The 22,457-nt window shown below is 37.7% G+C and overlaps 1 protein-coding gene across 1 annotated transcript in view; it reads right to left on the reverse strand.

Moving 5' to 3' along the window:
- LOC123867357 (tachykinin-like peptides receptor 86C) overlaps positions 1-22,457 on the reverse strand; it is a 40,139-nt gene that overhangs the window by 14,432 nt on the left and 3,250 nt on the right. The window contains exons 2-5 of the mRNA XM_045909357.1: positions 18,272-18,507; positions 11,073-11,268; positions 2,045-2,156; positions 617-718 (exon numbers count right to left, since the gene is read on the reverse strand). Of these exons, the coding sequence (XP_045765313.1) occupies positions 617-718; positions 2,045-2,156; positions 11,073-11,268; positions 18,272-18,385 (524 nt within the window). The 5' untranslated portion in view covers positions 18,386-18,507. The remainder of the gene's footprint in view (positions 1-616; positions 719-2,044; positions 2,157-11,072; positions 11,269-18,271; positions 18,508-22,457) is intronic.

Raw genomic sequence — 22,457 nt, forward strand, 5'->3', positions numbered from 1 at the left:
TTACCACAAAACTTCTGCTTTGGCTGCCTAATTTTTGGCTAACTGATTCGGCTGCAGATTATAAAATCTCGGGAAGGAACAAAATTAATGTTATTAATTTTACTATTCTCTATCCACAAAGAGACAAAAACTCAGTGAGCGTTAACTATTTTGAGTCACCAACCAATCACAAAGGTACATAGAATCATTGCCAATCACATACGAAACCATGTTTTCGAGTTGAATTACGAATGTTTTTTAAACATGTTTGTGATATGTTTCCCACTCAAAACGGTTAAAGACACCGGAAGGGTTTTTTTAATAAAAATAGCGAGCAAACGAGCAGGCGGGTCACCTGGTTTGAACCTAGTCAGATACTCCGATAAACAAGTGCGTTAAGCCGTCATAGCCGGCCTTTAGGCTTTAGGACCCTTGCTCATGATTCCATTTTCACAAGAAATCAACGCGCGTGGATAGCACTGAAAGCTGCCTTGCGAACTTATGCAGCATGCTTTATATACATATATGGTTCGGTACAGGGTGTAATGCGTTTGCAGGTTTAATTTTAGTTGCATTTGAGGCACTTCAACTAATCGTCATATTGTCGTCGTTCGCAAAGACAAATATATCATCTCACCTATCATAGGATATCCCGGTGAGGGTGAACACGCTAGCGGTAACCGTAACGTTCGCTATGAAGTTGCTAAGCCGGCAGAAGAGTTCTCCGAACACCCAGTCGCTGAAACACAGGACATTATTTAGAGTGTGTCCTATATGTGGCGCTGAAAGGTGGACACTAAAAATGCCCTGGTCGACAAGTTCAAAGTCGCTTAGCACACTATGGAATGGGCTATGCTGGGACGAAGTCGCAGGCATAAGCTAGTTATGAATAAAACTCTGTATCTCAGCTAAAAAATAAACTACCTCATAATATTAAGCTCATATTATGGTTATTTGAATGGTACCATGACTGAATTAAACTTTTTAATTTTTTTTTTTTTTTTAATATTTTTGTTTATTTGAACGGGCTAAACATCGGAATGGTTGAACCTATTTTGGCGGTACTTTCACAAACAAGTAGAGGATTAACCAAGGAGTAACATAGGCTACTTTATAACCTACTTTCAAAAAAGGCAAAGTTGTGTTTACCTACCTATGTACGTCGAAATCTGCGAATTTTCGAAAAGATTTGCGTAATTTTTTTTAATCGATAGAAGAACTTTTGCGACATTGTCTCAAAAAATTTGGATTCAAATTCCTCAATCCTGATGCTGCATGGGACCTGATTACCAGAACTGATGGGATTTAGAAACTACTTATCGGTTGTAAATTGATATTGAAGGTACCTACCAAGTAAAGACTATAATATCGTTGAACTGGTAGACCCAACTCCTCAACCCTGATACTGTAAGGAATTCTTGCATTCCTAAATCGTGGTGATCCCACGGAATTTTTAAACAGTAATCTGTGAAATAATCTGTTTTACGGGTACAAAGATACCGGCTGAACCAATTTTTTTGGATTATAGCTAAGAACACTCTCGATCAAGCCACCTTTCAAACAAAAAAACTAAATTAAAATCGGTTCGAATGGTTCGAGTCGTGGCGCTACAATGCCACAGACAGATACACAGATACACACGTCAAACTTATAACACCCCTCTTTTTGGGTCGGGGGTTAAAAAAAAGATGCTGCGTGCCGCGCGCCGCGCTAACACAACTCCATTCCTGTGGATAATCCCACCTGATAGTGAGTGATGATCCAGTCTAAGGAGGAAGTGGGCTAACTAACCTGAACGGGGATACCCCGAATTGGTTTGGACAATGTCGCGGGACTCTTGATCGCTTGGCAGTACGGCTTTGCCTAAGGGTGGTAACAGACAATGCCCACCAGACTAGGCTTGATACAATTTAGAAATGATAATTTCTTCACCTTGCCCGGAATCGATGCCACTCCCACTCACAGCGCTTATAAGGAGGTGTCAGGTTTATAGGCACGCCTACAGCTCGCAACCACTTCCACTTGGATTGCGAACGTTGCGAACTTAATAAATGGAGTAATGTACCTTTGAAGCATGTAGACGAAATTAAACAGGCAGTTGAGGGACGCCATCAACAGGTCCGCGCAGGAGAGATTCACCAGGAAATAGTTCGTCACTGTTCGCATCCGTCGGTGAACTGTGAAATAAAGCAGGTATTAATATCCTGAGCTGTCAAATTAAGCACGTATTATAAACCAAGATGCCCGCGACATCGTCCGCGTGAACATTTGACAAACTCATGGGAACTATTAAAGGTTCCTTTTTTTAACCCCCGACCCAAAAAGAGGGGTGTTATAAGTTTGATGTGTGTATCTCTGTATCTGTCTGTGGCATCGTAGCGCCTAAACGAATGAACCGATTTTAATTAACTTTTTTTTGTTTGAAAGGTGGCTTGATCGAGAGTGTTCTTAGCTATAATCCAAAAAAATTGGTTCAGCCGTTTAAGAGCTATCAGCTATTTTCTAGTTTTCTTGTAGAAAATAAGGTTATATAACCGTTAGGTTCATAATATTATATCAATTGGCAAATGTCAAGCTGTCAAGATGGACGTTGCCTAGATACATAATTATTTATTTGAAAATGATGTTTTGGAAAACTCAGATACTTTGGATCGTAGGCGCGGAATAGTCCAAGAAAATCGGTTCAGCCGTTTGAAAGTTATCAGCTCTTTTCTAGTTACTGTAACCTTGACTTTTCGGGGGTGTTATAAATTTTTAATTTACACTTGTTCCTATTGAGGTACGGAACCCTAAAACATTCGAAATTAAATTCAAAATTGTTTTCAAAAACATTTGCGCAAATACATCGATGCGCAAATATAGTTTCGTATGTGATTTATTGATGACTCAAAATGGTTAACACCAACTGGGATTTTTGGCTCTGTCATTTGTATGGGATTACGTAACAGAGAGAGTGCTATACTAACTTCTTTCCGTGGATAGAGTATAGTTAAAAGCGGATACACAAACAGACTTTGCTCTGAGGTTTTGCGTTCTATAATAGATAAGTGTATTAATGTCAGTTACATGCCAGATTAGCTTCAGTCCATGAGTTCATGATCACACTGCATACGACACATGAATCATTTAAGACCTAATTGGTCCAGTACAAGACTAGCTAGGCTTATAAGGCCTACAGGTGCTAATAAAAGCGCTGAAAACGCTGTTGGCATAATTTTATAGCTAACACTCCGAGTGAACATAATGGGATAGTATTCGAATATCCCAAAAAATAATAGGATCGCTTGAGTTAGATAATTGATTAATAGCACCCACGCTAAATAAAACCCTTTATACAAAAGCCAATTTTCTCAAGGGAATGATAAATAAACTTTTGTCGATGCTACTCCATAACTCCGACAAATTTTAATCGATTTAACGATATTTTATTTATAAAGGTTGTACTATCAGGTAAGTCTACGTAAAGATCTACGGTTTCAGAAATAGCGGTGTTGCTGGTGGATATGTAAATCAATGGTGAGCGGTGTAAAAGGTAAACTTTTAACCGAAATACATAACTTAATTATTAAAACAGTAACATAAAACATCATTTTCATTCGTTTCCAATTATAACCAGTCTGATTTTTACCCGATTACGGCAAAGCCAAAAGGAAGAGTTATGATTTTAGCAGTCTATGTATGTATGTCTGTTTGTATCCAGATTCTGTGTGTTACACCGTAGCGCCTAAACTACTGGGCCGATTTTGATTAGTGAGGTGTCAATTGGTTCGTTGTAAAGGTCCGGGTGAAATAGGCTATATTTTATACAAAAAAATGAACTTACGGATGTTATATCAAAAAAGTGAGGGTCTCCAAAAAATTTTTTTTGCCATTACATCGAGTGGGATGTCAAATAAAAGAGGAAAAAATTCTGAGTTCATAAATATAAATGTACTACAACATTAAATAAACCAAGCGACAGAAAAACAATTTTACTATAATATTTAGCATTTATTAAGACGATCGCATCATAGTCGGGTTTTAGTTTTCAACTTTATCTTGTTGTAATTTCAGTTCGGTTTATGTATTGTAAACAAATGATTGATTCACTAAGTAAGTCTATTAATTGTTTTCTTTGTGAGAAGTCTACCTATAGTGCACCCGTGCAACGCGACGCCAGGTTGGATCAACTAGTATTCTATAGAGCTGTAGCGAACCGTATGTATTCGTTACTGAGTAACGGGTGCGCCATCTAGTACCGAGTAACGAAACGTTACTCACAAATGCATCTCGTTACTCGCATTTTGCGTCGTATGGCCGTTCCTATACCGTTTCGGTTCAAGTAACGTAGATGCGTGCATTGAAATGTTTGTTGACCGTATGTTTTACGCGCAGACGCGCTCTCTCGGTGAATTTAAAAACGTACGTTACAAAGATCGATGTTTGTTTAGTTTATTGTTAAAATTTTAAAAACGAGTGATTCTGTGAAGGTATCGTTTAAATAATCATATGAGCTTAATATGAGGTAGTTATTTCGAAATTACAGACAGACACTCTAATTTTATTTATTAGTATAGATATTTAACATAAGCTCAAGCTCAAGGTAATTTTTTTAAATATTTTAGTAGATTACGTCAGCAGTTCACTTGTAGTTCTACACTTATTAAATCAAACTAAATTGAGAATAACTTAAACACACGTCTGGTTCAAAATACGGAAAAGTAAGAAATTGCACCTTACGCAGCTTTGTATGTAATGTAGGCCTAAGTATGTTTTGTACAAATTACGAATGTTGCGACGCCGCGACATCATACTGTCGTACGCAATACGACTCGATTCGTTCATCTAACGTGGTATCAAAAGTAACGAGTAACGATACGATAGTAACGAGTACTAATTGTTATAGTAACGAATGCATACGGGTACGCTTGTTTTCGTTACTTTTACACCTCTAGTATTATAATGAAAATCCAGTAGTTTGTGACGAGTTTGGTGGGAGTTGATGTAGTGAGCCTCGTATGCGGTAACTACCTATTATAGTGACCGCACACGAGGCGAAGCGATGCAAGTCGGGTGTCGGGCTCGGGTGGCTCAAATAACCTTTGAAGGTACAGGTACAGGTAGGTAGGTAGGACAAAAATAGCCTGGCACTGAAAAATTTCGAATATTCCATCAAAGAATTTACGGCAGTAATTTTCATTATCATCAGTAATTACTTCATGATTAAATTTCAAAGTAAACCAAATATTTTTGATTTGCGAATTCTCCAAAGTAAACACCATATTACCTACTTACTATCATAATAATACAGTAAATAATTAGTATATTATCATTAACATGATACTAATTACTATGTACCAAATTAATGTGTTCAAAGTAAAACGTGTGTCCACAGGAAGAGGATCCCTGGAAATTCTCATATATCAAGGAATATATATTTAAGTAATTACAGGAAATTCGCAAATAATAATAATTTTTAGGGTTCTATACCTCAAAAAGAAAACGGAACCCTTATAGGTTCACTTTGTTGTCTGTCTGTCTGTCCGTCTGCCCGAGTGCTTTTTTTAGCGATACCCTTTTGTATCGTAAAATATATTTTTAAGTGGATAGCAAAACAATTTTTTATAGTAAAGCAAGAAATGCCAGTGTTAGTATCATAGAGTAACTTCGTATCAACACCATAGTACACAACATATTTACTTACATAAAGGTGTTATAAGCGTTTGACGAAAATTATGAGAACCAAAAACCTGTGTATTCGATTTTTCATTACAATTCTATAAAGTCGGATTTCTTTTGAATGTGCAAATATCCGACTCAATATTACTTTTTCATATGGGAAAGCTAATAAAGACAGTTATTTGACAAATGTTTTCACATAGTAAAAAGGGCTTCGAAGCGACAAAGGAGGCCAGTTTGGCGACCCGGCCGAATCCCGTCAATTTGTCCACAAAGAAAAAAACCAAATTACAAAATGAATATGCGTAAATTTTTTATCTAGCTGACCAACTATATTAAAATTCTACTATACCTAGTGTAGTGAAACACGCATGGCTGATTCAATACTGACTTTATTGAGTACCCACATATTAATATATATTTCATTATACCTACATACACCACATCTCCCTTCTTATATAATAATGTGCCACTGGCATATAATAAGTCTATGAATTACAGGGTAGGTACATGATAAACAGAATACATAAGATTTTAAAATTACTTCAAACACAATGGGTATAAACTTCTACCTCATTCTAAGATCTATACATATTTATTTTACTTATTCCTACCACACCTTTCCCTTTTTTTTTTTTTTTTTTTTATATGACATCTACTTATAATATATTAACACTTATTTATTAATTCCTAATTAATGACAATTAATATAAAAAATATATTATAAGAAGTGGGTACTTAGTATTAACTTAGTATTAAAGTATAAAATACTTGAACTAGACGTTTTCATTTTGTAATCTTGCCAGGAGGTTCGCCCTTTTTCTGGTCACCACACCTGAGCCAGTAGGCTTTATAGGTGTGGGACCACCAGTTTTGGTATTTTGAGGCGAACCTTCTTTATCATCCGTTGATACCAGATTGGATGCTTGTGTTTTGATATTGTCGCCATCAGTACCCGCATCAGGCTGAGCTGTGCGCGCTACGAGGTGACGACGCGTGCGACGACACACACGGCCGGCGTCGTCTCGCACGAAATAGGAACGCGGCTCCGGTGCGCGTGCTACCACTGAAACTGGCTTGCGCCTTACTCCATCTGCAAGAATCACCCTTTCGCCAGCTGACAAATGCCTGAGCGGAGTCGCATGTTTATCAAAATGTTGTTTTATATCCTTCTGATGTTTTAACACGGCATTGTAGTTAGCGTCATTATCAACTTTTTCTTTCAATAACCTATGATTTATAGGCAACTTTGTGTTAAGACGTCTACCCATGAGAATTTGTGCCGGAGAGTCTATACCATCACGCGGCGTCGTCCTATAATTCAGTAAACTAACATAAAAATCTTGACCGGAGTCGATACATTTTTTGAGCAATTGTTTAATCGTTTTTACTGTGCGTTCGCTTTTCCCATTCGACTGTGGATAGTGGGGCGATGACGTCACGTGACGGACTTCCCATTCGGACATAAATTTCTTAAATTCACGTGAGCTATAGGCAGTCGAGTTGTCCGTTATGAGTTCTAGAGGAATGCCGTGGCGTGCAAATTGCTCTCTCAAAAAATTTACCACCGATGTGCTACTCAAATTTTTAATCATTCCTACTTCTACATAGTTCGAGAAATAATCTATTAGAATAATATAATGTTTCTTCTTGTATTCAAATATGTCTGAACCTAACTTTTGCCACGGTATATTCGGTACGTAATGCTGGTGCAGAGGCGCTCGTCGCGGAGTCGGCGCATGCAGCGCGCACGCGTCGCATCCCCGCACGGCGCGCTCGACGTCGCGGGCCATGCCGGGCCAGAACATGACGTCGCGCGCCCGCCGCTTGCAGCGATCTATACCTAAATGTCCCTCGTGTACTCTGTCCAGCATTAACCTGCGTAAGCTTTGAGGTATATACAGTACATCGTCTTTAAAAATCAACCCATGCGCGTATTGCAGTACATTTCTATATTGCCAAAATAATCGAAGATTTTCATTAACATTCTTTTTATGTGTCGGCCAACCATTGAGTATATATGAAATCAGTGATTTGCTTTCAGCATCGCTAGCGATATGCTTTTTAACGAGCTCTAATTTTTCGTCACTAAAACGCACGTTTTCAATTAAGAAACACGTTTGCGATTCGATTTGAGCACTTATACGATCGTTCATTAAATCCGGTAACGCGGCTCGCGACAGAGTATCTGCTATGTACATGTATTTTCCGGGCGTGTACACGACTTTCAAATCGTACCCTTGTATACGCATCATCATACGTTGTAACCGGATAGGAACCGACGCTAGAGACTTGCCGCACAGAGCTTCCAGAGGCTTGTGATCCGATTGCACCGTTATATCTCGCCTACCAAATAAATACTGACGAAATCTCTCGACGGCAAACACGATCGCGAGCATTTCCTTTTCTATCTGAGCGTAGCGCGCCTGTGTGTCGGTGAGCGTAAGCGACGCGAACTCAACCGGCCGGCCCGCCTGCAGCAGCACCGCGCCCAGCGCGTGTGCGCTCGCGTCCACCGACACCACCACCGGCAGCTCCGTGGAGTATAACGCTAACACTGGTGCCGACGATAATTTTTTCTTTAAAATATCTACTGCTTCCGAGTGCTTAGAGTACCATGCCCACTCGGAGTCCTTTTTTAATAAACTTCTTAATACCGCAACGGATTCTGAATAATTCGGAATAAATTTTGATAAATAGTTCACCATCCCAAGGAATCTTTCTAAACCTTTCCTGTCGCTAGGATAAGGCATATCTAATATTGCTCTTACCTTACTGTCGTCGGGTTGCATTCCATTACTATTAAACTTATGACCTAAGAAAACTATCTCTTGCACGCCGAACTTACATTTATCAAAATTATATTTTATACCGATATCCTTTGACCTCTGTAGTAAGCGCTCGAGTCTCGTGTCGTGTTCTTCTTTCGTACGCCCCCATACAATAATATCATCAATGAAGGAATCTGTTCCTTCTAAGTCCTCTAGATGTTGTTTCATTTTAGCGTGAAAGACTTCCGATGCACAATTAATACCGAACGGTAAACGCAAAAATTGATACCTACCGAACGGCGTTCCAAATGTACAAAGGTCAGCGCTCGCATCGTCTAACTCGATCATCCAAAAAGAAGATCTCGCATCTAAAACGCTAAAATATTTTGCGTCACGCAACTTAACGGCCAACTCGGTTACGGTCGGTAAACTATAGTGTGCGCGTCGAATAGCGCGGTTCAAAGGTCGCGGATCCAAGCAAAGACGGATTTCTCCATTCTTTTTAGCAACTACAACAATAGCGTTCACCCAGTCTGTTGGGTGAGACACCTTTCTTATCACACCCAATGTTTCCATTCTACATAGCTCTGAATATAATTTATCACGTAGCCCGAGAGGAATTTTACGCGGAGGAATTATAACTGGTTCAATATTATTATTTATGGAAATTGAGTATTTACCAGGCAATTTGCCTAAGCCACTAAATAAATCTGAGTATTTACTTTGGTATTTAGAAAATTCAACCGCATTCACTCTGCTTATCAGCCCCAATGCTATGCAACCGTTCAATCCAAGTATATTTTGACAATTTAAATCGGCCACTACAAACACTAAGTTGTGATTTTTATTCTCATGCGACAATACCAAATCACCAGCACCCAATATAGGTATCTCATTACCCGTAAAAGATTGTACACGCTTAGTAAACGGTTTAAGTATATCTAATGAAAAACCTAGTCTTAAAAAATCACTTTTAGACATCACATTCAGCATAGACCCTGTATCTAATTTAATCTGAATTCGCTTACCATTACATACAAAGGTTTGAAACCATTCCTTACAAGATTTATCATTTTTAACTTCACTTATCACCATATTCACGTAAAACGTTTCATCATCAGAGCTGTCGACACTCACGTTTAACACTTTTTTGCCCCTACATTTCTTTGATTTAGCAAAATGCCCACGTCCATTACACACAAAACAAGAAGCACTTCGCGCAGGACAGGAATCATCTCCTGCGCAGCGATCATTCGCACAGGAAACACAGACGGGCGGTGTGGCGGCGCGGCGCGCTCCCCAAGAACCGCGCGGGCCGCCCGCGCCGAGTCGCCCGGCGGCGCGCCGCCGCCCGGCGGCGCCGCCACCTCGCGGCCCTCCGCCGCCTCGACCGGACTCCTTCCATATCGCGTCCACTGACGCCTCAGACGTGGACGCCTCGATGAGTCGACTTTCTTCCTTTGACATCTCGGCAGCTTCACATATCTGTACGGCCTTGGCCAAGGTCAGATCCTCCGTGCGCAGTAGCCGATCGCGTACCGTATTATTGGATATTCCACAGACTATACGATCGCGTATCAAGCTATCTCTGAGCTGTGCGAATTCACAATATTGACTAAGAACCCTCAGCGCGGTCACGTACTGATCGATGGTTTCCGATGAATCCTGGGAACGCGTGAAGAACTTGAATCTCGCTAGGGTTACGTTCGGCTTCGTGCCGAAATGCTCATCAAATTTCTTCAATAGGCACTCGATGTCATCTTCGCTTTCACCTTTGTCATAGGTAAACGTAGTGTATACGTCGTAGCCAGCAGGGCCTATGAGATTGATCAGCAGGCTAGCCTGCACGTCAGCAGGCTCCTTCGCCACTCCGGATGCCTTTAGGAATACATGAAATTGTTTGCGCCACGTACGCCACGCGTCAGCTCGCGAGGCAGGGCCGCCTTCCACAACTAATTCCGCCGGAGGACGCGCGTGTTCCATACCGCGATTCATTAATTTACACTATTAATGACCAATTACGCAGTATTTACTTTAACTAACGAACTTTTTCCATAAAATAACTAAAACCCGCTGCCACCATGTAGTGAAACACGCATGGCTGATTCAATACTGACTTTATTGAGTACCCACATATTAATATATATTTCATTATACCTACATACACCACACCTAGTAACAAGATAAAGTTGAAAACTAAAACCCGACTATGATCGTCTAAATAAACGCTGAAACATTAGGTATACTAAAATTGTTTTTCTGTCGCTTTATATATTTTCATGTTGATAGTCACCCGAAGAGTGAGAGTCAAATCATTTATTCAAATTGAGTAGGTATCATGATAGACGTTTTGACTGTCAAATTATGGGATTTGTACGATAATAATTAATTACTTAATGTACTTAATGGACGTAAGCTTAAAACTAAATCTATGAGGGACCCTATATTACGTCTGTCATTGTATTTATTTTGTATTAGTATGAAATTTTTACAAAATGTGTATGCCTGTTGCCGCTTTAACAAGAAACAAGAAAAATTTCAAAACAGCCGCCTTGAAAAAAAAAGTGTTATTTTTGTAGGTACGATAGTATGGAGCCCTTGCTGTGCGAGTCCGACTCTCACTTGCCCGATTTTTTTAAACTATGTGCCCCTGTGGTTTATTACCTGCAACAATCCATATGACGATGGCGTTTCCCCCAATAGCAACAGTCATCATAAACGTAAAGAGGCCCACCCAGGAGTTGTACGCCCAAGCAGGCATCGTTGCAGCCAAAAGGGAAGCGGAGGGCTCCTGCGGCACCAGCACCGTCGCTGCGGCCAGGAGACTTTGGTTAAAATCCATTTTCCAAGTGTAGATGATCTGTGGATTAAAATTGCACATTCATTTTACGTGACTTCAGAAAAGGCACACGTTTAAAAATTTACGTGTCTGTGGATTCATTGCCAAAAAAACCGGCCAAGTGCGAGTCAGACTCGTGCACCAAGAGTTCTGAACTCGGATATTTTTTCCAACATTTTGCACGATCAATTGAAAACTATAATATATATAACGAGATATTATGCATACAAATAAATAAAAATCACCCGAAACAATATTTCTAGAATAAAATGTAGGCCAATTCCTACTGGACTTGCAACTCTCTCTATCGCACGATATGGAGAAGGCAGCGAAGCGCCGTGAAATACATAGCATTTTTCAAAAATGCTAATTTCATAGTTACCACTACAAGTGGGTGGTTTACTGGGAAAGACTTATCGCCAATCATTTGCTTTGTCACTTACAATATGAGATCGCGGTCAAGGGTTAACTTGTCATCGGAAAAACATAAGTATCTAACATAATTGAGGATAACTCAAAATTTAAAAAACCCCCGACACAAAAACCTCTATAAGAAAACTAGAAAAAGCTGATAACTTTCAAACGGCTGAACCGATTTTCTTCGATTATAGCTAAGAACACTCTCGATCAAGCCACCTTTCAAACAAAAAAAAACTGAATTAAAATCGGTTCATTCGTTTAGAAGCTACGATGCTACAGACAGATACACAGATACACAATTCAAACCTACAACACCCCTCTTTTTGGGTCGGGGGTTAAAAATAGTAATATTATCTTCTATGTAAACGTTGAAAGTGGATATAAGAGAACACTAGCTTACAGCGATGACGAATAACATCAGGAAGTTATAAATTAAAGGCCGGAAAGAAGTTGACTTGTAACAATTTGCTGCCTATCAAGTATACTGGCGCAATCCAAGAAAATAAAAAGTTATGAGAGCTCTAGTAGAGCCAAGCCCCTAGCTAAGCTTAGATTTGTGCTGGCCATGGGACCTACGAGGGCGGCACTGAAAATTTCGGGAATCAAGGAAGTGACACAACATTACTATTTAAAAATGTATTTATTGCTTTTCGAAGTATTCTCCGCGAAATTTGACACATTTTTCCATACGATGGAACCAATCATTGAAGCAACCATTCCATTCGAAAGTTGGGGTCTCCAAAATGGCCGTTTTGTAGGCGTCCACAGCTTCTTCAGGTGATGAAAATCTCTGACCACGCAATGTATTCTTTATTTTAGGGAAAGTACAGAAATCATTAGGGCTTAGGTCGGGGCTGTGCGGCGGATGGTCTAATAATTCTATGTTTTCTTGCTCTAAAAACTCTTTTGTTCTGTGCGCGGTGTGAGAACTCGCATTGTCGTGATGGAGGATGATGCGGCGGTTGCAGTTCTCTTTACGGAGTTCAGAAACGACCTGTGGCAAACAAATGCTAGCATACCATTCTGCATTAACTGTTCTTTGTCCCTCAAGAGGAATAGTCGCAACATGGCCGGTTTTGGAGACAAACGAAGCCACCATTTTTTTTGGAACACTTCGTGAACGAACAATTTTTGTTGGCTTTAACTCATTTTCGAACACCCAAACTCGTGACTGGTTTTTTGTTTCGGGTTTGTACGCGTATATCCAGGATTCGTCACCTGATACGATGTTGTATACAGCATTTGAGGATCCTGCGTGGAATCTTTCGAGAGTTCTGACGCACCAAGTAACGCGAGCCGCTTTTTGCTCTTCACAGAGCAAATGCGGTATCCATCGGGAAAACAACTTTTTTACACCTAATTGTTCATGCAGGATTATTTGTATTTGACTCATGCCAATGTCTAAAGTTGCCTGAATTTCGCGGTATGTCACATGTCGATGTTCCTCAATCAGCTTACGCACAGCATCAACGTTTTCTTGGGTGACTGCAGTTTTTGGACGACCTTGACGGGGATCATCACTGAGCTTGACACGTCCACGTTGAAATTCAGCAAACCAGCGATAAATTGTGGTTTTGGATGGGGCTTCATCACCAAATGCAGAAATCATCCGGTCAACACACTATTTTTGTGTTAAACCACTTCGAAAGTCATAACAAATCATCGCTCTAGAATTTTCTCGAGTCAATTCCATTTTCTCAACGACTAAACAAGTTTGACAAGACATTGTGAAAAGACCGAGAATCTTTTTTTAAATAAATAAATGGTATTCGATTTTTAAAACCTAGGAGTTTTCAATTAAAAAGATTTTATTATAACAGGGACAGTGGAAATATTCCATTCCCGATACTTTTAGTGCAGCCTATGTATACCAAGTCCAAGTGTATAGCTCTTGGCTATATCACATTTATAACAATAAATAACAAATAACTCTACTTACAAGCTCTGATACTACAAACCCCTACATCTTGCTTAAAAAAGTACGGCTTGGCCGTTTACTGTTCGTGAAATTTTTATTTGATATGACATTTAAGCCCGGAATAGCTTGTGCGACAATCACGAAGTACAATACAAATTAGTAATTGTGGAACAAACTATTCCTTATGGCCTTTAAATATGTTATGTCATGTAATAGTTTCACGAACATTAAACGGCCAACCCCCGCTTTTTTTTTTTGCTCTCGTCTGGCTTTACAAAGATTAGCCAATGTCAAGTTTGTAGTTATTTGTAACAAGTTGGGGAAACTATACAAGTATGGACCCCGTCTGTGTCGGTGCTCGCCGATATACGCACGGCACCCCCTTAGAGCGCTTTCCAGTCAGTTTTAACAAAAAAAAACACTCCAAAAAGGCAAAGCAAGCCCGCCAGCTAACACCAACACAGACGAAGTCCAAGCCGTCCTGTGTACTAATACTATGTAGAGTGTAGACGTATGGAACTGTATGAGACATGGCATACCGCTTGAGTGGCGTGAACGTTCGCGTAGACGTAATGTGTGCAGTTATGCCTAAGGATTCACGCGCGTCACCACGCGCGTGACGCGTGTCACGTGTACGTGCTTGGTGCTTGAAATTGGGTCTTGGTCAGGTCGAATCTAATTGGTGGAAATTGTCTAACAAAGCCTCAATGGCGTGTAAGTGATTCTAAATATAATATTTGGCAGGTTCTGAAGGCTGTCTGGCTGCTTTTGTTGAAACTTTTGGGGTTAACTCCATTCGTGAGTAATAAACATTAGAAGCCCTTGTGTTTTCACGTGCGCAACCCACGTACTTACTGTATTTTTAGGGTTCCGTACCTTAAAAGGAAAAACGGAACCCTTATAGGATCACTTTGTTATCTGTCTGTCTGTCTGTCTATCTGTCTGTCCATCTGTCCGTGTGTCATGACTCTTAAGAAAACCTAAGAACTTAAGAAAACGGTAGGGTACTTCCCGTTGACCTAGAATCATGTAATTTGGCAGGTAGGTACTAGGTAGGTCTCATAGCACAAGTAAAGGAAAAAATACAAAAACCGTGAATTTGTGGTTACATCACAAAAAAAAATTAAAATGTGTTCGTGAACAAATAATTAGTATTTTCAATTTTCAAAGTAAGATAACTATACAAACCAGGGGTATCATATGAAAGAAAGAAAGAAGAAAGAAAATTAATTTATTCATCTTGTGTGTGCATCAACAAGTATAGACAAACTTAGGCTGTAATGGGTTAATAGTAGTAGATTTTAATAAGTACTTAATAATAACTAATTCTTGCACCCACATGGCACAAGATGAAAAGGCCCCGGCTCAGCATGTTATTCTGCCAGGACCAGGAGGAGTGACGCGCAGGAGCTCGAGTTAAAATAAAATAAATAGTTAATGTACATAAGTATAGTGTGTAAATAGAAATCTTGAAAACTTGTCGTTTTGTATTAAGATCATGGTTAGAAAGACAGTGAAATAAATAAAAATAAAAGCATAATTAACATGTAGGTATGATAAGGTATATAATTACTAAGATACGAGATACCGAGATACGAGCGAAGTATATATGAAAATATGTAGTATATTTACTTACATATTTATATACATTTAGCAAATAGCAGCTTCAAGCCACCAAATTAAATAACCTAGAACTAATTAGAGTTTTTTGATCGTTTAGGAGTTTCTTTTTTAGGTTGTTCTTTAACGCAGGAACTGAAGATAGATTTCTCAGTGGAGGAGGGATATTATTCCAGCATTTCGTCGAAAGGGCTTCTTGACTTGTACATTCTGAAACAGATTTTTATTTAAATTCACATAATAGTTTTTGGTTTATCGTGCAAATTGTCGGAAACAAATTGCAAGTATACGGAACCCTCGGTGCACGAGACTGACTCGCACTTGGCTGGTTTTTTACAGCCCAAACGAGTTTGATCCTAAAACGACGATATAATGTCAAATATTGTATTAATTTAGGTTAGTGCATGTTATATTTATTTTCCTGCATAAGTGCACCTGTAATGGACAATTACGTGGCTCTCTTCTAAAATCAATGTGGACAACCATACTGCAATGAATTTGTACATTTTAAGAAACGATTGTTTTTCAATTTGTTACGCAGGCATAGTCAGGCCGCAACGTTAGACGTGCCTGCTAACCGTTCCCACAGTCAAAATCGCGATCACCATGCGCGAGGACTGGGCACGGACACATCACAATTAGCTTTAGATTTTAGAAGCCTCCGCCACAAATTGGCGGAGCAATTAGGATTATTTTATGTAATAATTAATTTATAATATGTAAGTTGTTGATTTTGTTGAGTCAACGAAATCGACGAAAAATTTGACGTCATCCAAAGTAAACTACAAAATCTAGAGGTCACAGTTAGTTCACAAGAACAAAGACTAGACCTTCTCGAAAAACAAGCCAGGGAGAGAAATATCGTTATTTTTGGTGTCGAGGAAAAAGAACAGAATTACGAAGATTTACATAATAATATTCTCAAGATATTCAGTGATATTATGAAGATAGATTGTACTAGTTTTGAAATACAAGGTATAAAAAGAATTGGTAAAAAATGCGATAAACCTAGACCTGTTATTGTTACACTTTCGACATACAGGAGAAAAATTGAAATTTTACGCAACAAAAAATCACTTGAACATTTAAATTACTACATAAAAGAAGACTACCCACCAAAAATTTTACAGAAAAGAAAACAACTTCAAGAAATGGCGAAGGAAGAACGGGAAAAAGGCAAAAAAGTTATAATCATATATGATAAGTTAATTATCGTTCCAGAAAAAGAGAGAAGTGAAAACACAAAACGAGGAAATAAACGCAATCTCTCTGAAACTCCTCCCGACAAGCATGGTAAAAATACAAGGAAACCCAAAAAGACGACTCAACCTCATAAAAACAACAACCTGACATCTTACTGGACCAACAAAGACATCCCAAATGCATGAATACATGAATCCAGACGCTGCAGCAACACCTTAACATAGGTACAAACAGTTAGGCTTAGTTAATGTAATACTTACTTACAATATAAGGTGCCACCCTCCTCCTCCTCCAAGACGGCCGGTCACCGTGGAGGAGTAAGACCACAACCCCCCCGGTTCGAAAATAGATATCAATCACCACCATTTAAAATACCATGCATATAATATAATAATTTTATGATAAATGCATATAGAATAGAAACAGGATTTATTTACATAATTGAACAAAACGGAATGTATTTATGAAAGGAAAATTTTGGAATACCTACTGATTACTAACGCGAGGAATCAAAGGAAGAAATAATATGAAAAAAAAAAAAAATTACCTAATGTATATAATTATTACGGATTTTTCAAGATTTTGCATTGAGGAAAAATACAAAAAATTAAGAGAACCGGAGGGAGGCCTTAAATACCCAAATATGGGATCCTTATCTATATTGTATAGTGATTACCTACCTACTCAATTAATAAATAATAAAATTAGACAAAATTAGAAATTAGCAATAGATATAGATATAGATGTAGGTACATAAATATAAATTTGTAAACTAACAATTTTATTAACCAACACTGTACATAACAAAACATATAAACCACATATACACATACAAAATATACACATAATAATAAACCTACTTACTAATAAAACTAACATAAAGATAAGGTAAAAATTGTAAAATAAAATAACTAGATAGTTGTAGGAAAAACTTTTATACTTATGTAAAAATAAGGAGTAAATAAAGGCTTAATAATAATAATAATAATAATGTAAGTTGTTAGAAATAAAATTAGAATAAGGAACTGCTGTTTCCTTTCGCACCCCCTGCAGCCGTCCTAATGTAACTAATAGTTCAATTGTTATTGGATTGTTATCAAATAACAACAACAATCGAATAATATAAAACTATTCGAATGAATTGCCCAAAACTAAATGAATTCCTGCGAAGAACTATTCCTCCAATTAACAGGCTGTTACTATGGGATTCGAACGAGCTTAAATACATAAGTTCCAGTATTTCCTAAAATAAATGGGCTCAATAAGTATATAAATAAGTACTTTCTTGTTGCTAATGGCTTCTTCGTTGTTACCATAAGGACCAGCTGCATATGGACTCGTTTTCGAGGAAAAGAATTTAATTTGCTATTCGAAACGGTTACTCTTTTGACCCTGCTGTCGGGGCGTATTGGATTTAATTTAAAACGTTTAAAGAGGGCAAAAACAATAATGATATTGTTTTTGCCTTTTGCTACAAAATTGGGTGCTTATTTCAAATATAACGACCATAAATTGAAATCAATATAAATTACTGCCATTTCTTTTCAGTTTTACGCAAAAAACCCCAGAATTTTTTAATAATTATATCAATTCTAATAATAACTTCCTGGTAGGCACTTTTCGTTCCTTTTTTATCATTCTTCCTGGTGCAGTGGTGCTGGGACTTATACGCGAGAGGTCCAGGATTTGATTCCCGGCAGGGTAATTAAATATTTTTTATAATTTACGAGACGATAATCGTGACTTAGTCCGCCAGGATATAGTAAATCTTGTTAAGATTAATTAAACCAATGGGTTCTGTAAAGGTAATAGACAGACTCACTTTCACATTTATAATATTAGTACCTAGTGCTAAGTATTTACCTCAACTCCACTCCTATCAGTCTGGTTCTTGAACTCTGCGTAAAACTTTTTTCTCAGCAACGTTATATTAGACATCACATCCATTTTGCCTCCAAAATCTCCATTGTTAGTCATAAAAGACTGAATTCTACACACTCGTAAGTTCACCGTCTTATTTCGCAAAATGTTACTAAAACTCACAACTCAATTAGCAATCGGGAAATTCTTCTTATAAACTTCTTCAAAAGTTGTACCAACTGAAAACAGCCGTATAAAATGAAACTTTTTAACAAGCTATCCACTTATCACTTTAGCATAATTATCTGATACAAATAAAAACCGGTCAAGTGCGAGTCGGACTCACACACGAAGGATTCTGTGCTATTATACAAGAAATCTCGAACAAGTAGTTATAAAATAAATAAATAAAATAAAATTTTATTTATTTATTTTATTTTAACTTTGAAACCGAATATTTTAACAGAAATCTGGAAAATCACAGGCAAAGATATTAGTTTCTAGAATATGTCTGCAAAATTTCATGAACTTTGGTTGCTTAATATTCAAATGAAATTGGAACTACGTTTGTATGGAGCAAGTGACGGAGAGACCCCTCTTAAGCATAAAAATAAATAAAAATCTGTCTTAGAATATATAGTATACAGGTATATAATATAATATATAATATATATAATATACAGGTATTCATATGTTACCCAACTTGGTAGGTATAGTTATCTTAATTAGAAAATTGAAAATACTAATTATTATTTGTTCATGAACTCTTTTTAATTTTTTTTTGTGATGTAACCACAAATTCACGATATTCGGATTTTTTTCCTTTATTCGTGCTATAAGACCTACCTACCTGCCTAAATTTCATGATTCTACATAGGTCAACGGGAAGTACCCTATAGGTTTTCTTGACAGACAGACAGACAACGAAGTGATCCTATAAGGTTTCTTTTTTCTTTTCAGGTACGGAAACTTGCAAGTTAATGAAGGACAGCGCCATCTTAATGTGATTAAGTAAAGTAATAAAATTATTTGGTCGAGAAGACTTTTTTTGTGATATAACATCAAATCATCACGTTTATTGGATTTTTCCCTTTACGTGTGCAATAAGACTTTACTTCCTGCCAAAATTCTGCTAAAACATAATTTTAGGTCAACGGACAGTACCCTATTGGTTTTGATTCCCCTAAATTGCCTGATACGACAGACAAACAGGTAACGAAGTAATCCTACAAGGGTTCTTTTTTCCTTTTGAGATATGGAACCCTAAAAATTTATGTTCGAATGTTCGTTCGTTCGTCACTATGCATCTAGACATTGTCCATTCCATTGGTTTGAAACATTGTACAATTGTTGTTGGCCCTCACGTCAATGTTTTTGACATATAATACCATCAATGCAAAATCATAGTAGGATGTGCCAACTACCAACTATACTTTTTAACCCCCGACCCAAAAAGAGGGGTGTTATAAGTTTGACGTGTGTATCTGTGTATCTGTCTGTAGCATCGTAGCGCCTAAACGAATGAACCGATTATAATTTAGTTTTTTTTGTTTGAAAGGTGGCTTGGCTTGATCAAGAGTGTTCTTAGCTATAAGAAAATCGGTTCAGCCGTTTGAAAGTTATCAGCTATTTTATAGTTACTGTAACCTTCACTTGTCGGGGGTGTTATAAATTTTAATTTACACTTGTATAGTATTTAGTCAATGTATTTACATTGCAATTTGTTGCATGCTGGGCAAAAATTAGTTGTATGCATGTACTAGATTAAATGCTAATCTTAAAAGAAGTTACAGATAGTTTTAATTCCTATTTTTTTCTATCTTTCTTGTAGCAACTTTCTGGCAAATAAATTAGTACCTTATCTTATTATCTTATCTTACTGTGCTTAAACCTATAGATAAAGAAAAAAGTAGATAAAGTAGATAAAGAAAAAAGAGAGTGCATTTATTTTTCCAACCGTTCATTAAAACACTTTTTCCTTTACTCGAAAATTCTGTTTGTTATTCTTGTGAGTGAGATTTTTCATTTTGTAGCTTGTGAAATATCTAAAAAAAAACATTCATTAAGACTTAACCTACACGGGTTTTAAATATTCTCAAAAGCATTAAATAAAGTACACGCACGCAATCCGCCATTGACCACATATTTATTAAAAAATTATACTTTGTATTCGTTTATAATTTTTCTCTTAATCTTGCAGTCATTTAGCACCTTTCATGACGAAAGTTTATATCAAATCAAATAATTTATTCAAATTGGGTCTCTCATTATACACTACACATTAAATTATCAACTGCGGAATTTGTAAGATGGTGTAATGGTTACTTAAAACTAAAGCTACGACAGTTCCAAACGCAACCTTATCTGAGTAGTAGCCTACAACAGACTCAGCATATTAAAAATAATATACTTACATTCAAACATTATTATTTTAGTCATTTTTAGGTAAACCGTACAAACGCACACTGTTCCTAACGTACGCGCTGAACGTACGAAGCGATTTGCTTCCTCGTTTCTAATCCGAACCGCTAGGATATGGAACACCCTTCCGCGGCCTCAGTTTTCCCTTCTACTTTTAAACTGGGTACCTTCAAGTCTAGAGAAAATATGCAACTTCTAGGCAAGCGCGCTCCATCTTAGCTCCATCTCATCACTTGCTAAAGGTGCCCACGCACTTGAACTGAACTGCATTCTCTCCAGCCGCGACGCGCGTACCGGCTGAAGAGAATATCGTGCAGCGCGCTGCCGCGACGCACAGTTCAGCTGCAGTTCAGTTCAAGTGCGTGGGCACCTTAACAGGTCTGATTGCAGCCAAGCGCTAGTCTGTAAATTTAAATTAAAAAAAACTGTTCACGGGCACTTTGTGTGTGTGTGTGTGTGTGTCATTTACCTGTACATTTTTTACTGGCCTAGCTGCTGGTCTAGCTACAGAGTCTCCGTGACTGTCGCGACCTGCAACCTTAGTTTCATGTTTTATGGGCCGCATGCAACCAGCCGAGTCGTGGTTGTGTGGTCGCAGACGCTTTCGTAGGACTACGCGTAGGAGTACTACGAATGCTACGAGATGCTACGAAAATTTTCAACCGCTAATAATTCTCATTTAGTCATTTTTAGGGTTCCGTACCTCAAAAGGAAAAACAGAACCCTCATAGGATCACTTTGTTGTCTGTCTGTCTTTCTGTCCGTCCATCCATCCGACGAAAACCTATAGGGTACTTCCCGTTGACCTAGAAAAATGAAATTTGGCAGTTAGGTAGCTTTTATAGCACAAGTAAAGGAATAAATCCAAAAACCGTGAATTGGTGGTTACATCATTAAAAAAAATTAAAATGTTTTTCAATTTTCAAAGTAAGATAACTGTACCAAGTGGGGTATCATATGAAAGGTGTTTATGTATACATTCTAAAACAGTTTCTTTTTTATGCATAATACTTACACTTGTAATAAATGAGTTTGATTTTGACTTTGAAAATTCATCAAAATACGAATTATAATTTTAACTGAAAAAATACTTGAAAACCAAATAATAATATTATCATTAGCAATAAGACTTGTAAACGTCGCTGATAATATCATAAAGTATGTAAAAAAAGAAATACCTGGATAGTACATACGTATCTAAAGTAAAGACTTAAAATTCTACTCTCTTTACGAATGTGAACACTTGATGGTTCCCATTTGTAGAGCGCTGTCTCTTCTAGTCTCATGCGTTTTTATCTTCTGTCTTACTCATCATCGAGCACGAATTATACGCTATGTAATGTGATCATAACATGTCTGTAATGTGCCACTGTTAGACATTGTTAGAAATCCAAAATTATATCCTGCTCAATATGAACTCAAAACCAATACGCCGCCGGTGTCACAGTTCAACTTGTGCCTTGTAATTTTGACAAGCTCTGTGAGCTGCAGTTGGAAAACTTGTTGGCGGTAATTATTTTCAGCTTCTAGCTTTTAGTTGTATTTTTGGCTTTGCAAACAGATTTGTAGCCCGAAATGCTTTCCAAACACAAGATAACTAAAACCCGACTGCGATCGTCTTAATAAACGCTGAAATATTAGAGTAAAATTGTTTTACTGTCGCTTGGTATATTATACATTTATATACTCAGAATTTTCTATTAACATTCCACTCGATACAATAGCAAAAAAAATTTTTGGAGACTTTTAAGTTGTTATGAGATAAATA

Source organism: Maniola jurtina, chromosome 8 (genome assembly GCF_905333055.1).
Source record: "Maniola jurtina chromosome 8, ilManJurt1.1, whole genome shotgun sequence".
Taxonomy (NCBI): Eukaryota; Metazoa; Arthropoda; class Insecta; order Lepidoptera; family Nymphalidae; genus Maniola; species Maniola jurtina.